Source organism: Microtus ochrogaster, chromosome 4 (assembly GCF_000317375.1).
Source record: "Microtus ochrogaster isolate Prairie Vole_2 chromosome 4, MicOch1.0, whole genome shotgun sequence".
Classification (NCBI taxonomy): Eukaryota; Metazoa; Chordata; class Mammalia; order Rodentia; family Cricetidae; genus Microtus; species Microtus ochrogaster.
In genome coordinates, this window is record NC_022011.1 from 92826761 (window position 1) to 92839868 (window position 13108).

Consider the following 13108-nt stretch of genomic DNA (forward strand, 5'->3'; position numbering starts at 1 on the left):
AGTCAGATACCTGGATAAAACCATTAGTAGAGTGCTTGATTAGAATGTGAGAGATCTTAGATTTAATTCCTATCACACACAAAGAAAATCAAGCTGATTTATTTGATAATTTAATTGTTTTCTATTATAGTCTTTTAGATGTCATTGTAACTAAGCAATGTCTCTGTGTAGCATGAACATTTGCCACATCTCCAAAGCTGACCAGAGACAGCGTCCTGATGCTTCGCCTGCTGAGTCACGTTGACATGCAGACCAAGTTTTCCTCTAGAAATATTTTTTTGTGTGCCTCAGGGCTTCTATTACATCCTGGTTTCTTAGGCTATAGATGAGGGGGTTTAGCATGGGAATCATAATGCCATAGAACACAGAAGCCACCTTCTCCTGCTCTTGAGATCTGTTGGTCCCATGAAGTACATACATGTATGAGAGCGTTCCATAGAATATGGTGACAGCCGTCATGTGGGATGCACATGTGGAGAAGGCTTTTCTCCTTCCTGAAGCAGAAGACATCTTTAGGATAGCAGCCAAGATAAATACATAGGAAAAAATGACAACAGATACAGTAAATGTCAAGTTAAATCCCACAAAGATAGTCAATACCATGATGTTGAGGTCAATACTGGAGCATGATAGTGCAAGAATTGGTGGTACATCACAGAAAAAGTGATTAATGGCATTGGATTTGCAAAAGTTTGATAAGAAAGTAAAAGTTGTATTTACAGAGGCATTTAAGAAACCCATAGTGTATGAACCAAGAAGCAGTAGAGTGCAGAGTCTCTGGGACATGATGACAGGATAGCGCAGTGGGTAGCAGATGGCCACATAGCGGTCCACAGCCATAGCAGCCAGGATGAAGCAGTCACTAGTTACAAAGGTACCGTAGACCAGTAATTGAACTATACATCCAGTGAAGGAGATGGATGGCTTTGTGCTCACAAAATTCTGCAATGTCTTGGGAGTGACAGCAGAGGAATAACAGAGGTCAACAAAAGCCAGGTGCTGCAGGAAAAAGTACATGGGGGTGTGCAGGGAAGAATGGAGTTTGATGAGCAGGATCATGCCAACGTTTCCCACTAAGGTGGCTGTGTAAATCACTAGGAACACCACAAAGAGGATGTGCCAAGACTCGTGCTGTCCAGCAAATCCCAGGAGAATAAATTCAGTCACTTTGGTGTCATTGCTGTGTTCCATGGTTAGCAGAAATCCAGTATCACCTGAAAATTGGCAGGTATCAACTAAGAACAGTTTCTCATCAAGGGATGGTGCTTTTAAGAATTCCTCCCTTATTAAGGAATTACTAAAAAGAACATTAACCAACTCATTTCATGAGGCTAAGATAACAGAAATGCCAGGATAAATTCAATATGAGGAAAGAAAGTTAAAATTTCACTAATTTGGGACTATAGATGCAAACACCTAAATCTAGCCTTGATTAGAGAGATGAAAGCTGACATCAATAAATATCCATTCCTTTTCCTTCTAGGTTTGCACTTAACTGATAAATTAAAAACAAAGTGTATTATATTGGTCCCAAACTATCACTTTTAGTCTTTGGTGGAAGACCTAAAATGAGTAGATTGTATAGATTCAATTAGTTTCAGGAACAAATTAGAAGTCATGTTTTAGGTACTGTAGGTCATGGGCTTCAACAGGCTGCGTGTTCTTTAGATGAGAAGGAACAGAACTTGCAGAGGTGTTTTCAGAGTCACTAACCAAATGTGCCTTTTCCCTTGTCTAGGGATAGAGTAAATAAAATTAAGAGAAGAAAACCTCCTGTAAAATGTATTTGTAAGAAAAGAATGAATAAAGGGAAAGTCATTTTTTTCTAGGTTATCAATATCAAGTTATATTTGTCTAAGGAATGAGAACATTTTTAACATTAGAAAATTAGTTGATACAATTTTCTGTGTTAATATAGTAAAGGTCAGGAGCCATATCATGTCCGAAGATATCAAACACTATTTGGCAAAGGCTGACAGTCTTTCTTGGGAAACATTAGGGGACAGGAATGGGGACGAATGATGTTACCCTGGTAAATGGTTTCATAAAATTTCTTTAGTGAGCATCACCATTACCAAAAAGTCATGAGAAGTAGTGCCTATAAATGAAGGATTAATACAAGATTCCTGAGGTGATCAAATATATATATGCACACATACACACTCAGTGGTTTTTGAGGTTCAAGCTGGCGGAAAAGATATAAAAAGAAGTTAAACATAAATATACAGGAAGAATCATGACTATTTTTATTTTTATGTAATCCAATTTTCCTGAAGTAATAATCTGATAAATTGTTAGTAGGTCTAGTAAAGTCATTTGATACTAGGCTAATACATAAATATTTATTTTATGGAAAAAGAAGGCAATACTAAAAAAATGATTTGTACTATAACTCAACTCTGAACTCCGTGTGCTATAATATCAGTCTGTTATGTCTACTTGATGACTATTCTTGAGGAGATCAACCACTTTCTGGTTGGATCTGAGAAAGATTTATAGGCAGGAATACAAATGTATTACCGTATACCTGGTCAAAAGCCTATGACTGGGAGAGTTGTGGTTCTTATAGGGGAATTTACTGTTGATGGTTTGCTAAATAAACATCTAGTCAAACTGCCTTGGAAATGCTTATGTTTATACCCACAGACTTCTGTAGCATGGAGCCCTAGTTAGAGAAGCCTCTTTTAGTGTTTGGTGGGTGGTGGTCAAAGCCAAGGCTCATTACTCATTAAAGTGTGGAAAGTGAGGGGCTTCCTAGTGCTCAGCTCTAAATGGGGCATCTGCATCACCCATCTGAGCCCCAGGGAGCACTGTGGAGCAGTGAGTGGAGAGACCACAGGGGCCGGAGGAGTGCTCTGAAAGGCTGGTTTCTGGATGTGATGTGGCTGTTGCAGTCAGAAACACACAATAGCTAGGATCACTTGCAAAAGGCCCCTGTTGCACACAAAACACAGGAAAGCAAGAGGAGGACTAGTTGGGAAAAAAAGAATTTTAGCAGGAGTGGGAGGGGATGACAGAAGGTAATGAGGGGTGGTGGGTAATGAGGTGTGTGCGTAAGAAACTGTAAACCTCAACAAAACCAAACTAAACCAAAGCAAAACAACAACAAAACTACAACAAAGAAAATGAACATTTCAGCCAGATTTAGAAATCTAAATGTAAATATAGCAGAGTATATTTATGTTCTTTATTAAGGGAATAGCTTTGCCTAATGCTTGAAGATACAACCACCGATTGCTTGTATGAAATTGCAGAATTGTACCATTATATTTTCATCATATTAACCTATAAATTCTCTGTAGTTCCGGTTACATATTTGAGGAGATTTTATGTTCAACTTGACAATTCTATGTGGAACTTGAAAGGAAAAATAAGTTGAGGGAACAACTTGTTTTGCCACACAGAAGAAGTTATTATGAAATGGTAATTATGAAGACAGCATGAAACTGGCTTGAGAGTAGAAGAGCCCATCAGTGAAGCTGAGAAAAACTGTGCAGGCTTCCAAAGAAAGGAGGCAACCAGCACTCCTACCCAGCTATGATGCCTATAAACCACGTCAATGGGCAGCATGACACGCATACTTTGACAGTACCCACAGCTCTATAATTGGACTTAAGACCCACTCCACAAGAGAGAAATCATGCCTGACACTGGAAACCTAGACAGCTACTCAGAGCTAGAGAAGCCATGGTTATTGGAGGAGAATGTCCAACCACCACTTTACTAAACCAGTGTAATCCCTAATGATAATCTAAACATTTGTCCATCTGCTCACAGGTAAGAGCAGTTTTTACCCCTAATCAAGGAAACTTCTCTTTGCAGCAGATGGAGACCACTACAGAGAACCACGATCAACAAAAATGCCGAGTTGTGGAGCTCTGTGCCAGAGGTTACATCTGTAAAATAAGCCTGTACCGAAGGCCCTGGGGACATTATCGAAGAAGGGAGATAAAAGCTGGAGGATCAGGAGTTTTCTGTGAGATTCTCTCTCCTAGATGTGTCAGAAGCTCCATACATAAAGTCTCACCAGCATGACTTTCCAAACATGACACCAGTATGTAAGTCAGAGTGGACAGGTAAAGTTCATGAGGTCTCAAACCTACTCAAGGAACAATGGTAAACGAGGAAATGCTGCACATTAGCACCAGTGGTCAGTCAGGAAAAACATGCATACAAGTGACATTGTACCAATTGATCAGGCTATATTATGTGCATATATATATATATATATACATATATACCTATAATATACATATGTAATAACAACTAATGAAGAAAGAGGCTATGGATTTGAAAGAACAAGGAAGGGTTTGTGGAAGGGTTGGAGGGAGGAAAGGAAGTACAGAGTCACAAGTGATGTTAAATATGTTAAAATATACTGTGGTGCTACAAATGCTTCTGAATAAAGAAATCATGTTGAATTCCAACTTTATGCCTTACTAAAATTGTTTTCTAATGTATTATAGACTTCAACACCTATTTTTTGAGAAAAGCAATCTTGACTACTTGTGACTTAGCAATACAGAAAAGATTTAGATAAATCATACAACAGAAGTCATGACTCTAGGAAATTCTGAGGCCACAGATGGGGTTCACAGGGTAGGAGTACTTGCTGTGCAACCGCCAAGGTTCGATCCCAACATCCATGTAAAAAATTGAACATTGATGCACAGGTTCCTATAATCTACATAGAGATATAGGGATTGCTGGGGCTTGTTGGTCACTAGCCTGGATCCAGCTTAAATTAGAGGCCTCTTTTCAAAGGAATAAGGAGCAAGATGGCCAGCATCGTCCTCCTGTGCATACACATACCCACTCAGCCATATCCATACACACCACTCACACATAGGCTTCTACCATCTACACACAACATTTGAAAAAATAAACCCTATTAAAACACTCAACCGTACCAAAAGAAATAAGATTGGAATTCAGCTACGCAAATTTTTTCAAAACACATATAAATATTAAAAGTCCAGTATATATATATATATATTTTTTTCTATAAATTCATCTAATAGAAAGTTTTATGAAAGATATGAACAAGACAATTGTGAAGAAAGAAAATCTAAATGTTCAACAGGATTATGTAAAGATATACAGCATTAATCAGAGAGTTAAATGTGAAAACTTCATTAAGATGTAATTTTGTTCATCAATTTAAAGTGCTACGTTTTGGTGAGAATTGTGGATACAGAGGAATAAATGTATTTTTTTAATTAGAAAAGCAAATTAGCTGTTACGTTGAGGATATTTTGCAAACAGTCAACATAAACCTGTTTCTACTAGCAAAATCTCTAGTCAAAGGTAAATATTATAAATAAATTAATGACCACATACATTTATATATACACCCATAGTCTCACTTATTGGAGAAAGAGACGATTCAAGAAAAATCAGCAAGTGAATTGTTACGTTTGTGAATTTTCCCACGTAACCCTGAGTTAATCTAGTTTCAGCAAATCTCATTTATTCAGCTGTCAGGGATGGCAGGCAGAGCTACGGGCAGCTCCATAGGTGCTAAGGTGAGTTTTTGTATAAGGAAGTCTGTAGTGGTGGGCACATAGCACTCCATGTTTGCTGCTACCATGGGCTTCATTGGCTCTTTGAAATACCACGAGATAAACAGAGCAGGGTACATTGGAGAAAAAATGTAATCAGGGCTACTATTATCATTTCGACTTTAAGTAATATATAAGGTGACAGTTTTGTAGAGCTCAAGAAATAAGACATATGAACCCACACATGTGTGCTCGTATATGTGCACAAGCGGGCACACACACACACACACACACACACACACACACACACACATATACACACACTGAGCACAATGAAGGTATTTGCTAATCAAATGAATTCAGACTACCTGAGTCTTCTGAGAGAGTTAACCATATCCTTCCAAAGCTTCATTTAACGCCACCATTGTTCAGGTGTCCAGGCACAGATGGACTTGCTTTTGATTCTTACCCAGAGTTTCATAGTGACAGGAGTCTTCGCTCTCTCGGGCCCAGTTTTGACTCCTGTAAGACGGGGTCATGGAATTTCTTAAGGTAACACGTACAACCTAGTGATTAATGAAAGCACGTGTTTGGAAACAAGGATAGTGAGACGGTGGTAGAGTCATCTTCAGACTGATATATGGACTGTCAAATTAATACTAATATATAGACTTATGGAAAGGTGCCCACATCATATTGCACACCGAGAAAAGGGTCTTATAGTTTGATATGGACAGTGTGAAACATTCAAAATATATTTTATAGAATTTTACATCATCTCCATGATGGCACCAGGGAGGAAGTGGAACATTCTGGAACTTAAGCTGAATCCTTTCATTTCTCTACCTGTTGCAACAATGCACAGATGTTGGAATCCTCACTGGTTTTGCTTTCTTTAAATTACTTCCAGAATCTCCATGGTTGCTTCCTGAATCATCTCTGTGCTGCAGGCACAGGCTGATTGCCAATCATAAAGACCTCCCTGAATGTTTCCTACCCAATAGGGAATTCATAGTTGGGAATAAGGGATCAATATTTGTTCCCTTGAGAAAATGAAGTTACAGGAGCTGAGATGAAATTGGGTAAGCAATGTTAAGAAGTTGTGTTGCTGACTAAATTCAAAATTTTTAGAGAGATCAGTTTTTTTCGTTATTTTTATTATGAACTATTAGCTTCTTTTTCTGTTATTGTGTTGCCTTATTACTTAACAGTTATTTGTTATTTCTTGCTACAAGTCAGGATGAACCTGATTTTCAAACATGGATATAAGGAATTGTGCTTAGCTCTAGATATAAAGATTTGCTATTGAACTCATAAAAACCTGGGGTTTTCTGGAAAATATGGAAAATTTGACAAAATTTAAGGGCATTAGAGATGCAGCTTTTTTGGAGAGATAGCATTACAATGGCCACAATTTTGCTTAAACAAAACCCACAATTGTTCTTCCTTTATTCACTAGGAATTTATTTCCCAAAGATATCCCTACTTAAAGAGAATGTTACACGTTACAGAAAATATTTCAACTTGAAATCTTTGGGATAAGAAACTGAAGTGCATTTGTTTATAGTGCTGTTATGAAATCCAAGTTAATTGGTCTTCAAGGAACAAACTAACTCTAATGAGCTGGTAGCTTTTATTTTACCTAGCAACTCTGGAAAATGGAGTTGTCAAACATGCTGGCTGTTTATCCTTCAGAAAATATCTGCCACACTCCAACTCTCCCATGTCCTTTCAAATTAAGGGTAAAACAATAATGGTAAGAGTGTAATGTCAGCTACCTAAATAGGCGCGCTTTAACGTGGAAGCAAAGGCTTCCTGCCCTGAAAAATCCTACACTTAAAGGTGCTGGCCTTTGGGCATGGAGGGAGGGATCCGTCTCTCCTACTGTCTCACACTGAACTTGGTTCACTGCATGTGAAGTAGAGATTGTTTTATCCTGGTTCTAAGATTGGTCCTTCTTCCATTGCGTCTCTCAACTTCTTGCCTCCGAAACATCTTTTAAGCTACAGAGGATGACTTATCAGAGGGAATATAATACCCAAAAACCTTCAGCCCCCTGAAGGGAGGTAGAATAAATATCACTATTTGTAACAAGACAAGCAATTTACTAATGCTTGTGTTCTCCCTATGTAAGTCTCAGACTTCTTCCAGCTACTTCCTGTGGTTTTGGATGAAAACTTTCAAAAAATTCAATAACCTACCCAATTTGAAAGAATGGTTCACACCCACAGAATCCACCCCTCCCCTCTGTGGTGCCATTTTGACAACATCCAAGATTTCAGCGATCTCTATAACCACATATCATTTATACTAATTGGCTAAAAACCTTGAGGCCCCTCATAGATTTGATATATCAGACAACTCTTTTGAGTTTAATGTGGAAATCTCTGTTCTTCATTGACCTGGATCAGAAGGTTTTTTTTTTTTTTTTTTTGAGTGACAGATCCTCTCCTGAGAGAGAGGATCAGGAGATCAGAAGATATGAAGATACAAAGTTTGAGATCAGAAAGTATTACATAGCCACATCTCATGGCCAGCAAGTTTAAGTAGTACAGCATCTTATTTATTATTTTCAGGGGTAAACAGGGCAATGCTAGTAGAAGCCTATCATACAAAGGAAGAAAGCCATCAGGAGGCTGGCTATGTCATACAAAGGGAACACAAGGTATCCCATTATAACACAGGCTGACCATACTGTGGCCTTTGACCTGATAAATCTAGTCTCTTCAGAGGAAAGAATGACATTCATGGAATGAAAACCTTAACTCCTTTGAGGCTCTGACCTTAGATTCAGACTGGGCCTTGCCAAGTCTGCCCCTGGGCAAAGACACACAGCTTGGTTTTTTTTGGCCTTCCATCAGGGTCTCTGGGAAAGCCTTGGATTGGTATGACGCTAAACTCCAGCAATATAATGGCATTAAGAAGTAACATCATTTTGATATGATCATGATTAGGTCATATCGTAAGTCACCTGAATGAGATTTTTATCTATTTTTCACAAAACACATTGGTTCCCTTCTCCATTTTATGTTGTGCCAGAATACAATGGCACCAAGAAGAGAAATAATTTTGCAGGTGGCACAAAAACAGGAGAGAGAGAGAGAGAGAGAGAGAGAGAGAGAGAGAGAGAGAGAGAGAGAGAATACCTTACAGCCTTACAGCTGGATCTTATGGAGGTATCTTCTCAATTGAGGTTCCCTCCTTTGAGATAACTCTAGTTTGTATGACAAGGTGATATGAGACCAGCCAGCACAGAAACTCACAATTGTCTGTAATTCCTGTTCTTAGGAATCCAGTGCCCTCTTCTGGCCTCTGCAGGCACCAGATACCCACATGTTACATAGATATATGGAAGCAAAACACTCATGCCCATAAAAATAACAATATGCAAAATTTACAAAATTTTGTTCACAGAGAAAGTTAACTAAATGGCTAGGATAGCATTGTACATGCAAATATGATTTTATCATAGTAAAAGGATAAAACAGCAAGGGGTCAACAAGTGGAGTGTTTACTAAAAACACCAGAGGAAACCAGCTGTAGTAATTACATGCTTCTCAGGGAAAGTTCCTCTCTGTGGTAGGACAGTGTGTGTGCAGTATTCTCAACCTAGGAAGCTCACCTCAGTCTCTGTGTCCAGAATTGCACTGCAGCCTCAAAACAGGTACAGATCACCAAGAGGGCCAGAAAACACTTTTAGTCTCTAGCCTGAACTAGCACTGTGTATTCCAAACTCCTCTAAAACGCCATTCTGTTGAACTCTACATGGGATGCTGGCTTACCAATGTCAGATTACTGATAGTGTGCCTTATCATTTACTGAGAAGCAAGCGATTCTGTTTGTGCATTCTTTGTACAGTCACTTGAAAACTTCAAAATACCTGTAATGAATACCTAACAAACTTGTGTCAACAATTCTATGCTAGGTATAAATGAATGTCTTTCCTCCTTTAACACAGACTCAATTTCGGTGTTAATGTGCAAATATATAGCAAGATGAATCCCATCTTGTGAGGTGTTAGAGAGTACCACAGGGTTTATGCTGAGCAATGCCATCTACAAGTCTTACCTCAGTCTTGGTCAGAATTGTACTGGGGCTTGATAATGTGTATCCAATAGGGAAATCAATGGGATTCCAAAGGATGCTAAGAGCATTATTTTTTTTGAGTGAGGAAGAGAACTCTCAGCAGAGACAATGAGTGCCGGGATGGTACTTCATACAGCGATGGTGTAATGACCGTACTGAAGTAACTGAAGCCATTCTCCCCGCCTACTACAAAGCAGGAGGTCTCTGTTTTGTCTGTTCTAAAGCTGTTCTTTTGAACAAAAGTGATTTGTATGTTCTTTGTAAATGAATGATCAAGAATAAATTTTATGGCCATCTCTTTCTCACTCATCTCACTTGGGATAGAAATAAAAAGAGGTTGTGAATTTAAAGTTCATAGGGAAGATTAGTGTAGATTGAAAATAATGAAGTTGTTAGTGAAAAAATAAGGGATAAAGCACCATGGAATGTAATAGTGATGGGAATGGGAGGAATAGCTTGAAAAGCTAAACAGTTTAAAAATTAATACATTTATTTCATATTCAGATTTTTGGAATAATTTGGATAGAATTTACAAAAGATTTCATTGTAAGAGATTTATGAAACTCAAAGTATAATATAATAACAAAATCCAATTTTATTATTTTATTTATATTTATTATATACAGATAAGGGTTTTCTTAGCCATTGAAGTATTTTTTATTGAAAATAGATTCTTCTCTCCTGCAATACCTCCTGACCACAGTTTCCTTTTCTTATACTTCTTTTAGTTCCTCTCCTTCCCCTCCCAAAGTTATTTCCCCTTGTTTCCCTTCAGAAAAGAACAGGGATCCAAGGGATAACAGCCAACCATACAAAACAAGACACAACGAGACAAGGCAAAAGCCCTCATATTGAGGCTGGACAGGCAACCCAATAGGAGGAAAGGAATCTAAAGCAAAACCAAAAGAGTCAGAGGCAAGCCTGTTTCTGCTGTTGGGAGCCCCACAAAAATGCCAAGCTAAGAGCCATAGACTAATATGCAGAGGATATGCTGCAGACCCACACAGACTCCCTGCTTGCTGCCTCGGTCTCTGTGAGACCACGTGAACCCTGCTAAGTAATCCAGTGGGCCATGTTCTCCTGGTTTCCTCCATCCCCTCTGACTCATAAAGTCTTCCCTCATCCTTTCCCACAGAGGATCCCTGATCTGCTACAGGAGGAACCCAATGGAGCCCTCCAATTTAGACTCTCTGGCTCCATTATGTGTAGCTGTGGGTCTTTGCACCTACTCCCATCTACTGTCTGAGGAAGCCTCTTTGATGATGATGACCAAATGAGGCATCAATCTGTGAGTATAGAGATTCATCTTGAATCATTTCATTGTTTATTTTTTTTCACAGTAGTATTTGGTTTTACCCTAGTTCTACAGGCTATCCAGTCTCTAGTTCCTGGCCATACCGGCAATGTAGGGCAAGGACTCTCTCTCGTGGTGTAGGCCTCAAGTTTAAGGAGATACTGGTTGGCCATCCCACAAGTTCTGCACCTCAATTCCTCCAGCACATCTTGCAGGCAGGACAGACTGTAGGTGGAGGGTTTTGTGACTGGGTTGGTTCCAGGTTTCCCTTTCTATGGCCTCCAAAGTACCTTCTCGTACCAAACAGACTAGCGAAGGCTTCATGAAGGCACCAGCTTGACTTCTCTGCATTTACTGAGCTGTGTGGATGTTGTCCTCTGCAGTGTGCCCTCTCTACACTCAGGTTTTGGAGAGCAACTCTCTGCTCTTGCATCAGCCTGGGTTGTTTGGAGATCTTGATCCCTTGACCAACAACTCGACCAAATGCAACCCTGGCCCACCACTGGAAGCATTTAAGTATTTAACGATATTTTAAAAAGTATTTCATAAAGTTTTTGTATATTTGTTGATATTTATAATAATCTTCATAAAGTTCTCTCCATTGTAGTATGAAACAGAAATTTTAAACTACGAGTTTCAGACATAAGTTTCAGAAGAAGTTACTGAATATACTGTATATTATAAGATCAAATGTGTTAATGGTAGCAATCATCATTCAAGAACCCACTGCTTTAAATTTCATAATTATTAAATACAGTTACATAATTATTCTCACTATTTGATATGGTGATTTTATTATTGTGTATCAAATCTAAAGAACTTTTTCCTTGTCAGTTTTATAGCATCTTTGACCTCCTTGTTTCTCAAGCTATAGATCAGAGGGTTCAACATGGGAATCACAATGCCATAAAACACAGAGGCCACCTTCATATTCTCCTCAGCGTTGTCAGAATGAGGCTGTAAGTACATGTAAGCGAGGGTTCCGTAGAAAATGGTGACTGCTGTCAGATGGGAGGCACACGTGGAAAAGGTTTTCTTCCTTCCTGCTGTGGAGGACATCTTTAGGATGGCGACCATGATGTATATGTAGGAAAAGATAACGACCAACACAGTGAACATCAGGTTAAACCCAACAAAGACAACAAGAAGCCTGATGTTGGTATCAATGTTGGAGCATGACAGGCTGATAATTGGGGGAACATCACAAAAAAAGTGATTGATGCGATTTGATTTGCAGTATGACAATGAAAATGTAAATCCTGTGTGTACCGAGGAGTTTATTGACCCAACGAGGTAGGAACCAGCTACCATCTGGATGCAGACTTTTCGGGACATAATTATGGGATAGTGAAGTGGTTTGCAGATAGCAACATAGCGGTCCACCGCCATAGCTGCCAGGAGGTAGCAGTCAGAAGTGGCAAAGATGGCATAGATCAGCAATTGCACAACACACCCTCCAAATGATATGGATCCGTCTTCTACTACAAAATTTTGCAGCATCTTGGGAGTGATGGCAGATGTGTAGCAGACATCAACAAAAGCCAAATGTTGTAAGAAAAAGTACATGGGGGTCTGAAGTCTGGAGTCAGTGTTGATGAGGAGGATCATCCCAGTGTTTCCCACCATGGATGTCACGTAGATCAAAAGAAACACCATAAAGAGGACACACTGAGTATCACGCTGGACCCCAAATCCCAGAAGATAGAAACCCTTGACTTCAGTCTCATTTTCTTGTGTCATTGCCACTAAAAATCTAGAGAAGAATGAGAGGAGAGGACAAAAGAGAAAATTTCAGTGATTTCCTTATATTAACAGTTTGTTCTGCTTTGATTCATTTTATTTGAGTTGACTCTTCATGAAAAACACTCCTAATACCTATCAGTTTCTAGGTAATTTTTCCATATCAATTCTTAAAAGCCACATTATAAATCAGTGCATTTGATCCATGATTCATTTTAAAGTGGAGAATACTTCTCAGAAAAAGCCAAGTTATCCCGATTTGCAGATGTGTTCTATACTGAAAAGACCATACAGACTCTACTAGAGAACCCTTAGATTTAGTAAACACTTTCAATAAAGTTGTGGGATACAAAATCAATCTACAAATATTAGTAGTTTTTTATGTACTCAAACAATGAACTTACTTAAAAATAACTTAGGAGAGATTCACAATAGATTAAAATGCAACCTGAAATAAGCCCAATCATGGAAATGAAATACCTCTAAA

The 13108-nt window shown here is 38.7% G+C and overlaps 2 protein-coding genes across 2 annotated transcripts; both read right to left on the reverse strand.

The window, feature by feature from the left end:
- Positions 1 to 264: 264 nt before the first annotated feature.
- On the reverse strand, positions 265 to 1191 carry LOC101996652 (putative olfactory receptor 5AK3). Its single transcript, XM_005346691.1, has one exon. It carries the CDS (start codon positions 1189 to 1191, stop codon positions 265 to 267), a length of 927 nt encoding a protein of 308 aa, XP_005346748.1.
- Positions 1192 to 11676: 10485 nt separating this feature from the next.
- On the reverse strand, positions 11677 to 12621 carry LOC101996937 (putative olfactory receptor 5AK3). Its single transcript, XM_005346692.2, has one exon. The coding sequence runs from the start codon at positions 12619 to 12621 to the stop codon at positions 11677 to 11679; it is 945 nt and encodes a 314-aa protein (XP_005346749.1).
- Positions 12622 to 13108: the final 487 nt, after the last annotated feature.

What these genes read in the sequence shown, in the direction of transcription:
- LOC101996652 (XM_005346691.1), bottom strand. Translation starts at nt 1,191, where the DNA reads ATGGAACACAGCAATGACACCAAAGTGACTGAATTTATTCTCCTGGGA.
- LOC101996937 (XM_005346692.2), bottom strand. Translation starts at nt 12,621, where the DNA reads ATGACACAAGAAAATGAGACTGAAGTCAAGGGTTTCTATCTTCTGGGA.